General features: G+C 46.6%; 1 protein-coding gene across 1 annotated transcript in view; it reads left to right on the top strand.

Moving 5' to 3' along the window:
- The first annotated feature begins 10,001 nt into the window (after nucleotides 1–10,001).
- The window catches only part of LOC139766621 (protein Skeletor, isoforms B/C), a 295,127-nt gene continuing 287,568 nt past the window's right edge, over nucleotides 10,002–17,560 (top strand). Inside the window, exon 1 of the mRNA XM_071695486.1 lies at nucleotides 10,002–10,125. Within this exon, the coding sequence (XP_071551587.1) occupies nucleotides 10,044–10,125 (82 nt within the window). The 5' untranslated portion in view covers nucleotides 10,002–10,043. The remainder of the gene's footprint in view (nucleotides 10,126–17,560) is intronic.

Below are 17,560 nucleotides of genomic sequence, written 5' to 3'. Positions count from 1 at the left end.
TCCTTGGCAAGAGCCACACACGTAGACACCGCCTCTGGTTGGCTACACAGACGTAAAGACAGCGGCGGAGGTTGAAGGCTGATGGTGTATTGTCACGTTTGACGCGTGGATTCTTACGACAACCTCGGTCCAGCGGACCATGTCTTGTCTCCTCGACAAAATACCTGAACCTAAACCGGACCAGCCACCACCATCGCCAACCAACACCACCTCCACACCACCACCACTGCTTTGACGCGGGCCTGACTGACCACCACCTCCACCACCACCACTGCTTTGACGTGAGCCTGACTGACTGACTGACTGATTGACTGATTAACTCACTGATTATGACTGATCGACTGACGGACCGACTTACTGATTGATTGACTGAGTGACTGATTGAGTACTGATTACCTGACTGACTGACTGACTGATTGATTGACTGATTGACTGATTAACTCACTGATTAATGACTGATCGACTGACTGACCGACTTACTGATTGATTGACTGAGTGACTGATTGACTAACTGATTACCTGACTGACTGACTGACTGATTGATTGACTGACTGACTGACTGACTGACTGACTGACTGACTGACTGACTGACTGACTTGCAAGAACAACAATAGCTGCAGCTGATGACCACCACAGCTGGCTGAGGAGGATGGGAAGTGCTGCTGACGCAGTGGCCCGAAGCTGAGAAATGTGCTGACGAGTGCTTGCGTCAGCTGAGGTACGTCAGCTGAGGTCAGGTTTCCACACAGTGGGTAACCTCGAGAGAAACAACGGGTTAACGATTGGCAGTTAACGAGAGCGAACGGTAAATAACAAGGTGTACAGGCGACCGGCAACAGTGAACAAAAGCTAAAAAAAAAAAAGCTAACAAATAAAGCTAACAAGTAAAGCTAACAACAGAGTATAACAGCAGTTGACTGTTACCACCAGCTATCAAGGGGAGCTAATAGGAAAAGTTGTGGCGAGTGTGTCATTCGGGTAGACCCCGTTGTTAGCAGAGTGATGGGTCGTTAGTAGGTCTTAGAGCACGACGGTACGACCCTTCAGCACGACGGTACGACCCTGGGGTACGACGGAACGATCCTTGAGCACGACGGTGCAACCCTGGGGTACGACGGAACGACCCTTGAGCACGAGGGTACGACCCTGGGATACGACGGTACGACCCTTGAGCACGACGGTGCAACCCTGGGGTACGACGGTACGATCCTTGAGCACGACGGTACGACCCTTGAGCACGACGGTACGGCCCTTGAGCACGGCGGTACGACCCTTGAGCACGACTGTACGACCTTTGGGGTATGATAACCTAATCTTACACCTAACCCATAATTGTATACTTTACCCACTAAAACCTTTAAATGTTATTTGAGATATTGCTTTATTTCAGAAATGCCGTTGAACAATGTTAATTTCTCCCTGTTTTTTGGCGGGATACGACCCCGTGTGCTTGCGTGAGCCGTGGAGCCGGGGGTTGTGGCTGGCGGCGGTGTGTGTGTGTGTGTGTGTGTGTGTGTGTGTGTCCCTGTGGTGCGGTGGTTCTGGTGGCTGGGCTGACGTGAGGTGGGCGGGGACGTCCAGTACCCCGGTTCACTCCCTCCTCCCCCGTGCCAACTCTTGGGTGTGTATGGGGTTTCACCAGCTGTTTCGCCCGTGGACATAGAGAGAGAGAGAGAGAGAGAGAGAGAGAGAGAGAGAGAGAGAGAGAGAGAGAGAGAGAGAGAGAATGTTCCATCATTTTTTTTTCTGGAGAGAGAATGTTCCATCATTTTTTTTTTTCTAAGTTATCCTGTCTATAGCCAGCATCCTAACTGGTAATAACTTAAAGCTAGCAAGGTTCTAACTTGGAAATTGTCTCGTGTTTACAAGCTAACTAAGGTGGGGTCGAGAGGTCTAACTTGTGTAGCTGGATCTCATCTTCTTTACGTTCAGATGTGGCTATATACGTCGCCGTTGTAGTGTTGCCACACACACACCACAGATGTGGCTATATACATCGTCGTTGTAATGTTGCCACACACACCACAGATGTGGCTATAGACATCGTCGATGTAGTGTTGCCACACACACCACAGATGTGTCTATATACATCGTCGTTGTAGTTGCCACACACACCACAGATGACGCTATATACCTCATGGTTGTAGTGTTGCCATAGCCGCGTGTGTGTGTGTGTGTGTGTGTGTGTGTGTGTGTTGGTTATAGGATTTTCTTCTCGTCAGGGTTGTGATATGATTTCACTGCAGTGTTGGCAGGTGTTGATGCCAGGATTGCTTAACGGGTGTGGTGTCATGATGTGCATGTGTCACTGACGCGTCATGAAATTGGCTTCAGTGCATGACTGGATCGCCATTTCTCTCACCGGTGCTTCGCGCAGACTTTCATCACACTATTGCTGCAGGAATGCCATCAGTTGGACGCCTGATAAACTTTCATCGTTTCTGGCGTTAGTGAGGGAGTAGCAGCGCCGCCAGCAACAGGCGAAGAAATTGGCCTTCCGTCGCTCACATCCATTCTCTAAGCTGTTGTGTGTATAATACACCGAAACCATTAACTTCCCTACAACCTACAACCAGGCTCGCTATGGATCATTTCATGGTCCTCCCCTTACCCCTTCCCTGGCCTCACCCCGACTGCTTTATATTGCCCTTGTTCAGTCTAATGACAGCGCATCGCCCCCTGTATATCACACCCCTCCATTTTACTTTAGCCAGGTTCAAATGACGGTGGTGTTGCTCGGTTGACTACACTGCAGTGTACCCAGGTGTAGTTAAAGTGTAGTGTTGTCGGGTATATCTCACTCCAGGGTTGTAGGATATTACTTTTGGATGACACCAGCGGTGTAATATGGACGTAATCACTTGATCACGGAAGAAAACGACTCCCCTGTATCATGGCTTGACTTTTCACCCGATTGTGGGATGTGAGAGGTCAGGTCAAAGGCCGGGTCACCATACTCAAGGGTCGTGGTCGAGGATCGTACTGTCGTGTTCGTGGGTCGTACCGTCGTGTTCGAGAGGTCGTACTGTCGTGTTCGTGGGTCATATCGTCGTGCTCGTGGGTTGTACCGTCGTGTTCGTGGGTCGTACCGTCGTGTTCGAGGGGTCGTTCCGTCGTGTTCGTGGGTCATATCGTCGTGCTCGTGGGTTGTACCGTCGTGTTCGAAAGGTCGTACCGTCGTGTTCGAAAGGTCGTACCGTCGTGCTCGAAAAGGTCGTACCGTCGTGTCCGAAAAAAGGTCGTACCGTCGCGCTCGAAAAAGGTCGTACCGTCGTGCTCGAGAGGTCCTGGTCGTGCTTAAGAAGTCAAAGACGAGAGGGAAAAAAGTTCAACTGAAAAGTCATTTAACTTCGCGTGTGTAGTTTAAAGAGATGAAGACTCTGTCAATAAAGTCACGTCTTGACACGTAGCTATATAAGTGGTCCTAACGTCTTGGGCAAGTGTGTGTGTGTGTGTGTGTGTGTGTGTGTGTGTGTGTGTGTGTGTGTGTGTGTCTAATTCTAAGTGTCATTCTTGGTGGGGGGGCATCAGTAAAAAAAAAGAAGAAAAGGCCATTAGAAGAGCAAGCTTAGAGGAATCTAATTCTGCACAGTATTATAAACCAGTTAAATCCTTGGTTTCTGGTATTATGAAACGATATTATCCTTCATACTGGCGTTCTAAGTTGATACTGGCGTTCTAAATTGATGCCAGCGTTCTAAGTTGATACTGGCGTTCTAGGTTGATGCTAGCGTTCTAAGTTGATACTGGCGTTCTAGGTTGATGCTAGCGTTCTAAGTTGATACTGGCGTTCTAGATTGATGCTAGCGTTCTAAGTTGATACTGGCGTTCTAGATTGATGCTAGCATTCTAAGTTGATACTGGCGTTCTAGATTGATGCTAGCGTTCTAAGTTGATACTGACACTAAATTGATGCCAGCGTTCTAAGTTGATACTGACATTTTAGATTGATGGTAGTGTTCTAAGTTTATACTGGCATTCTAAATTGATGCCAGCGTTCTAAGTTGATACCGACAATCTAAATTGTTTCCAGCATTCTAAGTTGATACTGCCATTCTAAGTTGATACTGGCGTTCTAACTTGATACTACGTTCTAATTTGATACTGGCGTTCTAACTTGATACCAGTGTTCTAACTTTATACTGGCGTTCTAAGGTGATACTGGCGTTCTAACTTGATACTGGCGTTCTAACTTTATACTAGCGTTCTAAGTTGATACTGGCGTTCTAATATGATATCACTGTATACTATTCTGACAATTTTATCATAATACTAAGTAATGATTAGGCAAATCGACGATCATCAAGGCTCTAAGTTTAAAACTCATTAAGGTTGTTAATGTCAAGTTACAAACTACCCATCAACAAATCTTGAACACTTTTTTCATGCGTTCAAGATAGTTCTAAAAGCCACACACACACACACACACACACACACACACACACACACACACATTGCGTTTCGTGGGCATTGTATGCATGTACAGTAATGGAAAGTGTAGGGGATATATCGATATATAATGTATTATCGGACCTGCTGTAGTATATATAGAGTTGTGAATAGATATACCTATCATACACAATTTTAATATAAACGCATATCTATCTATCTACCTATCTATCATATATATGTAAGGCATGTGTACGTGTAGGAAGAGAGGAAAGTGATTGGTTCTCAGTGAATGTAGGTTTGCGGCAGGGGTGTGTGATGTCTCCATGGTTGTTTAATTTGTTTATGGATGGGGTTGTTAGGGAGGTAAATGCAAGAGTTTTGGAAAGAGGGGCAAGTATGAAGTCTGTTGGGGATGAGAGAGCTTGGGAAGTGAGTCAGTTGTTGTTCGCTGATGATACAGCGCTGGTGGCTGATTCATGTGAGAAACTGCAGAAGCTGGTGACTGAGTTTGGAAAAGTGTGTGGAAGAAGAAAGTTAAGAGTAAATGTGAATAAGAGCAAGGTTATTAGGTACAGTAGGGTTGAGGGTCAAGTCAATTGGGAGGTGAGTTTGAATGGAGAAAAACTGGAGGAAGTGAAGTGTTTTAGATATCTGGGAGTGGATCTGGCAGCGGATGGAACCATGGAAGCGGAGGTGGATCATAGGGTGGGGGAGGGGGCGAAAATCCTGGGGGCCTTGAAGAATGTGTGGAAGTCGAGAACATTATCTCGGAAAGCAAAAATGGGTATGTTTGAAGGAATAGTGGTTCCAACAATGTTGTATGGTTGCGAGGCGTGGGCTATGGATAGAGTTGTGCGCAGGAGGATGGATGTGCTGGAAATGAGATGTTTGAGGACAATGTGTGGTGTGGGGTGGTTTGATCGAGTGAGCAACGTAAGGGTAAGAGAGATGTGTGGAAATAAAAAGAGCGTGGTTGAGAGAGCAGAAGAGGGTGTTTTGAAGTGGTTTGGGCATATGGAGAGGATGAGTGAGGAAAGATTGACCAAGAGGATATATATGTCGGATGTGGAGGGAACAAGAAGAGGGAGACCAAATTGGAGGTGGAAAGATGGAGTGAAAAAGATTTTGTGTGATCGGGGCCTGAACATGCAGGAGGGTGAAAGGAGGGCAAGGAATAGAGTGAATTGGAGCGATGTGGTATACCGGGGTTGACGTGCTGTCAGTGGATTGAATCAAGGCATGTGAAGCGTCTGGGGTAAACCATGGAAAGCTGTGTAGGTATGTATATTTGCGTGTGTGGGCGTATGTATATACATGTGTATGGGGGGGGGGGGGGGGTTGGGCCATTTCTTTCGTCTGTTTCCTTGCGCTACCTCGCAAACGCGGGAGACAGCGACAAAGTATAATAAAAATAAAAAATAAAATATATATATATATATATATATATATATATATATATATATATATATATATATATATATATATATATATATATATATATATATTATTTGTTCACACCAAGCAGAATAGCCATTGTCATCATAATATTCATTGAATTACCGAAGGTAAGATATTTCAGATAAGAAAGTTCACTCCACCCGAACTGCGTGACTGTGGTTGAGAATGTCGTAATTGGCAACTGTGTAGAAGAAACATTTTGTCAGCGCCATCTATTGTTTAGGGGCAGCAGCCTCCCTTCCCTTGGCTGATGCAAGCCCTGCAGGGTTTTTTTTTTGTTTTTGTTTTTTGCTTCGTAGCTATTTAAACCCTGGAACACAGCGGTACAACCCCACTAAGGGTCAGGTCAAAGGTTAAGCTGTCATACTTAAGGATCGTAACGTCTTGTTAGTGATGATAATGGCATGATAATGGTGTTGTATCTATCCATGTGCAGTGTCCTCTTTCATATATATATATATATATATATATATATATATATATATATATATATATATATATAGCGTTACTGACTATGATACAGCACATGCCAACACGGGGTCGGATCCTGAGCGAGGCAGTAGGCCCACACCCAACCCAGATGTTCATCATCTCCTTTAAGGATAGTCGATAAATGGGTACCTGGCTTAGTGTGTGTGTGTGTGTGTGTGTGTGTGTGTGTGTAGGAGTAAAATCATGGTACATATACACAAGGTTAAGGGACGGGGCAACTTGGGTCCTAAAACTCTTTTCCCTGTAAATTGTGATTAGAAATTGTAATCACATAGTTAATGGTTTGATAATGACGTGACCAATCTAATGACGTAATAGCAATTACGGAACCATGAAAGTCATTACCTGATTATCATCATGACATGATGACGTTAATTGTAATGTCTTTCTTTTTTCCCTCCCTTCAATTAAACGTTTGTAATTGAAGGTTTGTTGAATTAACGGAGAAGGTCAGCGTAATAGATAGATGTCTGTCTTCAGATTTCCAACAGTTGTTTAGACGAAAGTTAAAGAATTTTTAACACTGAGATCCGCCATTGAGACTGAACAAATCCGACGAATTCTTTTCAAAAAAAAAAGAAAAGAAAAGGAATGTGTCTATACCACCGCTGCTCCTGCTGGTGGTGTTGGCGCGGTGGAGAGACTGCCAAGAAGAGGGTGGTGGTGGGGGCAAAAGTGGTGGTGGGACAACACCACACCACAAGGCGAAAGTGGGCTGGGCAATCGTCGTCGTCCGTCTCAAACAAAAACACATCGGGGTCTTCCCTCCTTCCTCCCACCTTCCACATCCCTCCTCCCACCTTCCACATCCCTCCTCCCACCTTCCACATCCCTCCTCCCACCTTCCACCTCCTGCGTGTTGGTATCCACAGGAGGAGGACCAGGCCCGTCGTACAGGCACAGAACTGGGGATCGCAAATGTGAGGTGTATGCCACCACGTTGTCACAAGATGTAAAGACAAAAGACATTTTGCACAGTTATTGTTAGGGAGGAATGGCGCGGGAGGGTGTGCGTCCTGACGGTGCGACACGCTCACACACACACACACACACACACACACACACACATACACACACATACACACACAGAGCCAAGGGCATAACGTCCTCCTGTTTGTGCGTAACGGAACGTGGCCAACGGATACGACCGACTCACCACAAGTGATAAGAGGAAAAAAAAAAAAGAATAAAAGATAGAAGTGAAGTCATTGTGTGAAGGCTTTTAAGTTCTTGGTGCAACCGTGCAAGATGGAAATCAAGATATATATATATATATATATATATATATATATATATATATATATATATATATATATATATATATATATATATATACATTTTTCTATGTCTGATCTGTGATATACACACGTATGGGAACATTATGGGCGTCAGGAAGCCTCGCTTTACTACAGGTTTTGAGGTGGATGATGACAGGGTACCGTCATGTAAACATCAGGTATCGTGCGTTACACCAAAAGATAATAAGACATCAGATCGAAGTCCCCCACGCCTTTGTTCAGTCTCTCTTCCTCTCGATGATATTGACTGGAGTATATATATATATATATATATATATATATATATATATATATATATATATATATATATATATATATTTCTATTGTCTTCAGTTCTTTTTGCTTTCACAGAACAATGAAGATATTCATTGCATTATGACGCTGAGCATCAACCACATATCATGGAGATTATAATCTCATCTATGAAGCAGTTAAGTCAATTTGTTTTCCCCACATTGTATTAAAGTGCGTTACGATAGCCTCCAGAAGTGGATATATGTATGTCTGTTTCCCGGTGTACCAAGTTTATTTTTCTGAACATTACGTTAAGTTCATACAGACGCTCTCGATAATAAATGAATATATATATATATATATATATATATATATATATGGATATATATATATATATTTATGGATCTGGAGAAGGCATATGATAGAGTTGATAGAGATGCTCTGTGGAAGGTATTAAGAATATATGGTGTGGGAGGCAAGTTGTTAGAAGCAGTGAAAAGTTTTTATCGAGGATGTAAGGCATGTGTACGTGTAGGAAGAGAGGAAAGTGATTGGTTCTCAGTGAATGTAGGTTTGCGGCAGGGGTGTGTGATGTCTCCATGGTTGTTTAATTTGTTTATGGATGGGGTTGTTAGGGAGGTAAATGCAAGAGTCCTGGAAAGAGGGGCAAGTATGAAGTCTGTTGGGGATGAGAGAGCTTGGGAAGTGAGTCAGTTGTTGTTCGCTGATGATACAGCGCTGGTGGCTGATTCATGTGAGAAACTGCAGAAGCTGGTGACTGAGTTTGGTAAAGTGTGTGGAAGAAGAAAGTTAAGAGTAAATGTGAATAAGAGCAAGGTTATTAGGTACAGTAGGGTTGAGGGTCAAGTCAATTGGGAGGTGAGTTTGAATGGAGAAAAACTGGAGGAAGTGAAGTGTTTTAGATATCTGGGAGTGGATCTGTCAGCGGATGGAACCATGGAAGCGGAAGTGGATCATAGGGTGGGGGAGGGGGCGAAAATTTTGGGAGCCTTGAAAAATGTGTGGAAGTCGAGAACATTATCTCGGAAAGCAAAAATGGGTATGTTTGAAGGAATAGTGGTTCCAACAATGTTGTATGGTTGCGAGGCGTGGGCTATGGATAGAGTTGTGCGCAGGAGGATGGATGTGCTGGAAATGAGATGTTTGAGGACAATGTGTGGTGTGAGGTGGTTTGATCGAGTAAGTAACGTAAGGGTAAGAGAGATGTGTGGAAATAAAAAGAGCGTGGTTGAGAGAGCAGAAGAGGGTGTTTTGAAATGGTTTGGGCACATGGAGAGAATGAGTGAGGAAAGATTGACCAAGAGGATATATGTGTCGGAGGTGGAGGGAACGAGGAGAAGAGGGAGACCAAATTGGAGGTGGAAAGATGGAGTGAAAAAGATTTTGTGTGATCGGGGCCTGAACATGCAGGAGGGTGAAAGGAGGGCAAGGAATAGAGTGAATTGGAGCGATGTGGTATACAGGGGTTGACGTGCTGTCAGTGGATTGAATCAAGGCATGTGAAGCGTCTGGGGTAAACCATGGAAAGCTGTGTAGGTATGTATATTTGCGTGTGTGGACGTGTGTATGTACGTGTGTATGGGGGTTGGGCCATTTCTTTCGTCTGTTTCCTCGCGCTACCTCGCAAACGCGGGAGACAGCGACAAAGTATAAAAATATATATATATATATATATATATATATATATATATATATATATATATATATATATAAAACCCTGGGGATAGGGGAGAAAGAATACTTCCCACGTATTCCCTGCGTGTCGTAGAAGGCGACTAAAAGGGGAGGGAGCGGGGGGGGCTGGAAATCCTCCCCTCTCGTTTTTTTTTTTTTTTTATTTTCCAAAAGAAGGAACAGAGAAGAGGGCCAGGTGAGGATATTCCCTCAAAGGCCCAGTCCTCTGTTCTTAACGCTACCTCGCTAACGCGGGAAATGGCGAATAGTTTGAAAGATATATATATATATATATATATATATATATATATATATATATATATATATATATATATATATATATATATTTCAGTTTTAGTCAGACATCGCCACGGCTTTTGGCTGCCTCTACAGTTTTTACTTTTTTGTGTGATGCAGGCGAGACTACTGGTGGTGGTGGTGGTGGAGGGGCTGGCTCGATGGCAAATCCGACCTATGAATTTTTTGAGCCCGCATTCGAATCCAGGACGGAGCAGTCGGCTCACAGACAACCCAGCTGGTCATCCTTCCCTCAGAGGTCAGTTGATAAACGAGTAACTGGAGTGTGTATATTTATTTATCTATTTATTGTACTTAATCGCTGTTTCCCGTGTTAGCGAGGTAGCGCCCGGAAACACACACACACACACACACACGCACACACACACACACACACACACACACATATATATATATATATATATATATATATATATATATATATATATATATATATATATATATATATATCCCCTGGGGATATGGGAGAAAGAATACTTCCCACGTATTCCCTGCGTGTCGTAGAAGGCGACTAAAAGGGAAGGGAGCGGGGGCTGGAAATCCTCCCCTCTGCCTTTTTTTTTTTTTTTCCCAAAGGAAGGAACAGAGAAGGGGGCTGGATGAGGATGTTTCCTCAGAGGCCCAGTCCTCTGTTCTTAACGCTACCTCGCTGACGCGGGAAACGGCGAATAGTATATATATATATATATATATATATATATATATATATATATATATATATATATATATACTCGTGTACATATTCATACTTTCTTGCCTTCATCCATTCCTGGCGCTATATATATATATATATATATATATATATATATATATATATATATATATATATATATATTCGAGTGAGCTTGTGTAAGTGTAGTTATATTGAAGGAAATAAGTTGTCCGTTTTTTTTACGTAGGATGAAGATTGTCGTAATGAAACCTACCTGATTTAGCTACAGGTGTGTCTTCATCGCTCTGTTGGTGTATGTCAGATGGGGTGAAAGGAAGGAGTGATATCCTGAAGGAGGAGGTGGGGAGAGGGAGGAAGGAAGGGTCCTGGGGCAGGAGTCAGGGTAAGACTCTAAAGGGGAATGGGGAAAGTCAGGTGGCTCTTGGGGAGGGAGGGAGTGAGGGAGGGAGGGTAAGAGTTATAGGGTGGATGCGCTGGTGTTGGAAATGTAAATAGTGTAGGTTGGTGGAGCGGGGGAAAGGAGAGCTTGGAAGGATGAAGCAGGGATGTGGGTGGATTGAGTAGGAATTTAGGGAGAGCGAAGGAATTTTGGTGTGGCGCGGATAGATTGAAGGAGGAGGAGGAGGATGGATGGATGGATGGAGTGGAGGAGGTGAAGATGGTGGATGGAGTGGAGGAGGATGGAGTGGAGTGGAGTCGGTGGAGTGAAGGTGGATATATTGGAGGAAGAGGGTGGTACAGGTGGATGAGGGAGGGGAAGGAAGACGAGTGTGGGTCGAGTGGTGGATAGGGAGCATAGGTGGAGGTGAAGACGACAGAGTTGGAGTAGGGAGTGGAGCAGGCAGGCAGGCGGATAAAGCCAGCAGTAGGTGGAGAGAGAGAGAGAGAGAGAGAGAGAGAGAGAGAGAGAGAGAGAGAGAGAGAGATTTTTGACGAGGTTGTATCATTGTCAAAAGGAGTCCAACCTATTGTCTCTTGCTACTGATTGTGGCGCAGCCTTGGGGCTGAGGAAGCCTTGGGAAAAGGGGACTTGTGTAACACCATGACCCATTTTTAGAAAAGAATAGGACCAAGGTACACGAATTGGTCTGGGGAAACTACACAGAAGTCTGTGGAGCTGGGGTTTCGGGTCATCATTCGTGAGAACTGGCAAGTGGGTATGAGGCCGGTCTTCGTCTGTTCCTGGCGCTACCTAACTACGCGGGGAAACGTATATATATATATATATATATATATATATATATATATATATATATATATATGTAGGAACTTGACAAGTATATGTTCTCTTTAGGAACGATGAGGTGTTCGAAGGATTGTGATCCAGAGATCCGGAACACTAATTAACCTTAATTAGTAAATACAATCTTGTAGGTTGTTGACATAAATGTTCTCTCTCTCTCTCCTGACGTAATCCTTCATTTATTCCCATATTTTAGTTAATATATTTATTTAGATTACAGTTAAATGAGCTTGACACGTAAATTCCTCGCTGGATCTTTCGTCATTATTTATGGAAAGATATGAACGAGGGTTTTCATAATGGTGTCGTTCGCTCTTTACGGTGTACCAACCACCCTCTTATATTCAGAATAAACCTGTACCTCTGTATGGAATTGATAAACCTTACATATAAAGGCTTCGATGCCAACTGGTTAGTGCTGGATGGGATGCCATGGAGGTCGCAGAGAGAGAGAGAGAGAGAGAGAGAGAGAGAGAGAGGCAGTTGGGGGCCTTTACCACTTCAGGGTCGGGTAGTGGCGACTTGGCCGCTTGAATCTCAGGGTTGACAAACACAACGGGTAAAGCTTCGTGAGGCTTGGGCTGATGTTACGTCCTAAGATTGCTTCTGATCTACTCATTAGTGGCGAAGAGCCATAGGGAAGGTCTTAATAAGGACTGCCATGCAATGGCTTATCGCTTTTTTAACCTTGGATAACCGTGTATATTCTAGAGGTGAAGGGGAGGAGCTACTGTTACGTCACGGGGAGTTGCCAGGTAGTCTTAGCTTTCAGTTCATGTATTTGCCTAATGACTTTAAGGTATGGATTTGGGTGGATGTCTGACTTTGATTAAAATGATAAATATGTCTGAAAAAGAGAGTGATATCCAATGACACGCATGAACTAAGTATTTGTGTATGCTCTTAATAACTGTTAGCAATGTTTATGGGTATTGGATACACTTGTATATTGATTTTCCTCTGGTATAGACATTTTACGTGGGAAAAAAATAGATATCCTTCACCGAAGTGTTCAGTTATAACTTCAAGGAGACGGAAGAAATCCTTCCTGGCTGGGAATTACGCATAATAAAATTTCGTATTTGGCAACTCTTTGGTCTGCCTTAGCTAAGTGGACGACATGCGCAGTGCCGATATGAGATTTAACCCCATAGACCACTTAGTTTTGCATTAACACAATGTCGTATGCAGTATACAGATGAGAAACGTCAATGTAAAACTCAAAACTGAATATTCGTGGCGTATTTCGAGCAAGGAACATCAAATCTCAATCGTAAAATCTACGCATGGCAATTGCAGGGAGAAAGTGATTTTAGCTGTAGGATTGCGAAATTTACTATCCATTTTCCAATATCAAACGGATGTTGTATTTTAACTGAATCAGACTATATCTTAAACGCATATTAAAACAGAGAAATACTCACTTTGTAGAAAATGAGTGTGAGAATGGCATAAATAGGGGAGGATTCTTTCTAGCTGGCGAATGATGGCAAGGAATAGAAGGGTGCGCGGGTGACGTCACTGCTACACACGCGCCTTGGCTAATACTTGCCAGCCGCGGCGGTCACACAGACAGTTTGCTCCACTAATTTTCAGTTCTAAGATCATGTCGTGGTCCAGGTTGATTTTACTTGTGTTCGTTGGATTTACTCTTCATGGTAAGTACTTTTCTTTCATTTGCACTTAGTAATAAGTGAGGGCATGGCGTTTATGGGATTTTATCTGTGATTTCGTGCCTGGTAAGAACATTGAAATCTCCAGGGCGGTGGAGATACAGCAACGAGGCGCCTGAATCGGCCTCTCTGCCATCTGCTGTATTATCTGCTGTACTCGTGTCAGCGAGGCTGTTAGAGGGCGATGTCGATGTCAATGCCTCTATGCATGTTGGCCAAAAGCATGAGGAGGTTTTTAAACTGATCATTGCTTTATTTTTCGAGTTTGAAGACATTAAAGATAAATCAATTAAGCAGTCTCTTTCTCTCTCACTCTCTCTCTCTCTACCTGTCTCGGAAAGAAAGAGGCTGTACCCCACAGTATCACTATCTGTTTACGCTTAAAATCGCCCATTAACAATAGTCGTCTTCTACTGCTCGCTATTTTGTACATCCTCATTGTTTATAGTTAACTTCCTTATTATCTTTAATGTGTGCAGTTGGGCTGTCGTTTGGGCACGGCCAGCCAACCAACCCACCAGCCAGCCAGCTCTGGGGAGACCCCTAACCCCAAGGGGGGGTATTAGTGGTCTCAGTGGACGGGCTGGGGATTAAGGTAATGTCTGACCTTAGGAAAGCAACAACTCCATGAAAGGTAGTTTGGGGGGGGAGGTGCTGCTTCGGTAATTCCGGCTTGTAGAGAGGGGTGTTGTCCCTCTGGGGGCAACTGGGGTCATGTAGGAAATTTTTGGCTTCTCTGAAACACTGGTGTGGGTGTTGGGTTAAGTGCAGGCTTCTGGGGTGGGCATCTTGGATTGAGAGTTGAACGTAGCGTTACGACCCGTGAGAGCGACGAAGATACGACCCTTGAGAGTGAACGTAACGTTACGACCCTTTGAGAGCGACGACGGTATACTACCCTTGAGAGTGAACGGAACGTTACGACCCTTGAGAGCGACGACGGTATACGACCCTTGAGAGTGAACGTAACCTTACGACCATTGAGAGCGACGACGGTATACGACTCTTGACAGCGACGACGGTACGACCCTTGAGAGTGAACGGAACGTTACGACCCTTGAGAGCGACGACGGTACGACCCTTGAGAGTGAACGTAACGTGACGACCTCCTTGAAAGTGAACGTAACGTTACGACCCTTGAGAGCGACGACGGTATACGACCCTTGAGAGCGACGACGGTCTACGACCCTTGAGAGTGAACGGAACGTTACGACCCTTGAGAGCGACGACGGTACGACCCGTGGAAGACCGAAGGGTCATCATTGTCATGAGGTCCTGTTCAAGGGCCGTGTTCAAGGGTCATAACGCTTATCACCCTCCACCCCAAAGGCGGCCGTTCCCCCCCCCCCCCCCCCTTGGATTTACGTTTAAAACTGGTTTGTTTTTTTTTTTACGTAATTTTAACCTTTAGATTATAGAGGTTGGCGGCAGCGGTGTTGTTGTTAGTGCTAGTGTAGAAGCTTTTCGGTCTGCAAGGGTCGCTTACAAAAGCCTTCACCATGAAAGCTACACCCGAAATCAGGTGCTGCAGAGGATACTTAGAACACACAGACACACACACACACACACACACACACACAAGTGTCGCCTGGCTTAGGTATGAATTCTCGTATCACTTTCAGCTTGTTTGAGCCTTACGTAGCTCGGCCGTTCCGCCTCACCGGTCCAACGTCAGCCCTAACAGGTCTTTGCGTTTCCGGGCCGTTGGCACCAACGCGCTCTCTGGGCTCGGCCTTATCTCCAACCCCCCCCCCCCCCTCCTCTCTGCCCCGCCGCCCCCCTACCTCCCTTTTTTTTTTTAAAGTACCCGGATTCTCTCTCTCTCTCTCTCTCTCTCTCTCTCTCTCTCTCTCTCTCTCTCTCTCTCTCTCTCTCTCACACACACACACACACACACACACACACACACACAACTGTCTCGCATGACCAGGGTGTTTCAACCCTCTCTCTCTCTCTCTCTCTCTTCTCTCTCTCTCTATCTCAGACCACTCACCTGACCCTCAGACCACTCACCTGACCCCCAGACCACTCACCCGACCCCCAGACCACTCACCTGACCCTCAGACCACTCACCTGACCCTCAGACCACTCACCTGACCCTCAGACCACTCACCTGACCCTCAGACCACTCACCTGACCCTCAGACCACTCACCTGACCCTCAGACCACTCACCTGACCCTCAGACCACTCACCTGACCCCCAGACCACTCACCCGACCCTCAGACCACTCACCTGACCCTCAGACCACTCACCTGACCCTCAGACCACTCACCTGACCCTCAGACCACTCACCTGACCCTCAGACCACTCACCTGACCCCCAGACCACTCACCTGACCCTCAGACCACTCACCTGACCCTCAGACCACTCACCTGACCCCCAGACCACTCACCCGACCCTCAGACCACTCACCTGACCCTCAGACCACTCACCTGACCCTCAGACCACTCACCTGACCCCCAGACCACTCACCTGACCCCCAGACCACTCACCTGACCCTCAGACCACTCACCTGACCCTCAGACCACTCACCTGACCCTCAGACCACTCACCTGACCCCCAGACCACTCACCCGACCCCCAGACCACTCACCTGACCCCCAGACCACTCACCTGACCCCCAGACCACTCACCTGACCCTCAGACCACTCACCTGACCCTCAGACCACTCACCTGACCCCCAGACCACTCACCTGACCCTCAGACCACTCACCTGACCCTCAGACCACTCACCTGACCCTCAGACCACTCACCTGACCCTCAGACCACTCACCTGACCCTCAGACCACTCACCTGACCCCCAGACCACTCACCTGACCCTCAGACCACTCACCTGACCCTCAGACCACTCACCTGACCCTCAGACCACTCACCTGACCCTCAGACCACTCACCTGACCCTCAGACCACTCACCTGACCCTCAGACCACTCACCTGACCCCCAGACCACTCACCTGACCCTCAGACCACTCACCTGACCCTCAGACCACTCACCTGACCCTCAGACCACTCACCTGACCCTCAGACCACTCACCTGACCCTCAGACCACTCACCTGACCCTCAGACCACTCACCTGACCCTCAGACCACTCACCTGACCCTCAGACCACTCACCTGACCCTCAGACCACTCACCTGACCCTCAGACCACTCACCTGACCCTCAGACCACTCACCTGACCCTCAGACCACTCACCTGACCCCCAGACCACTCACCCGACCCCCAGACCACTCACCCGACCCTCAGACCACTCACCTGACCCTCAGACCACTCACCTGACCCTCAGACCACTCACCTGACCCCCAGACCACTCACCTGACCCTCAGACCACTCACCTGACCCTCAGACCACTCACCTGACCCCCAGACCACTCACCTGACCCTCAGACCACTCACCTGACCCTCAGACCACTCACCTGACCCTCAGACCACTCACCTGACCCTCAGACCACTCACCCGACCTCCAGACCACTCACCCGACCCTCAGACCACTCACCTGACCCTCAGACCACTCACCTGACCCTCAGACCACTCACCTGACCCCCAGACCACTCACCTGACCCTCAGACCACTCACCTGACCCCCAGACCACTCACCCGACCTCCAGACCACTCACCCGACCCTCAGACCACTCACCTGACCCTCAGACCACTCACCTGACCCTCAGACCACTCACCTGACCCTCAGACCACTCACCTGACCCTCAGACCACTCACCTGACCCTCAGACCACTCACCTGACCCTCAGACCACTCACCTGACCCTCAGACCACTCACCTGACCCTCAGACCACTCACCTGACCCTCAGACCACTCACCTGACCCTCAGACCACTCACCTGACCCTCAGACCACTCACCTGACCCCCAGACCACTCACCCGACCCCCAGACCACTCACCTGACCCTCAGACCACTCACCTGACCCTCAGACCACTCACCTGACCCTCAGACCACTCACCTGACCCTCAGACCACTCACCTGACCCCCAGACCACTCACCCGACCTCCAGACCACTCACCCGACCCTCAGACCACTCACCTGACCCTCAGACCACTCACCTGACCCTCAGACCACTCACCTGACCCTCAG

This window comes from Panulirus ornatus, chromosome 58 (assembly GCF_036320965.1).
Source record: "Panulirus ornatus isolate Po-2019 chromosome 58, ASM3632096v1, whole genome shotgun sequence".
NCBI classification, from domain to species: Eukaryota; Metazoa; Arthropoda; class Malacostraca; order Decapoda; family Palinuridae; genus Panulirus; species Panulirus ornatus.
Note: the sequence above shows the minus strand (reverse complement) of the source record. Positions and strands in the feature narration are given on the sequence as shown.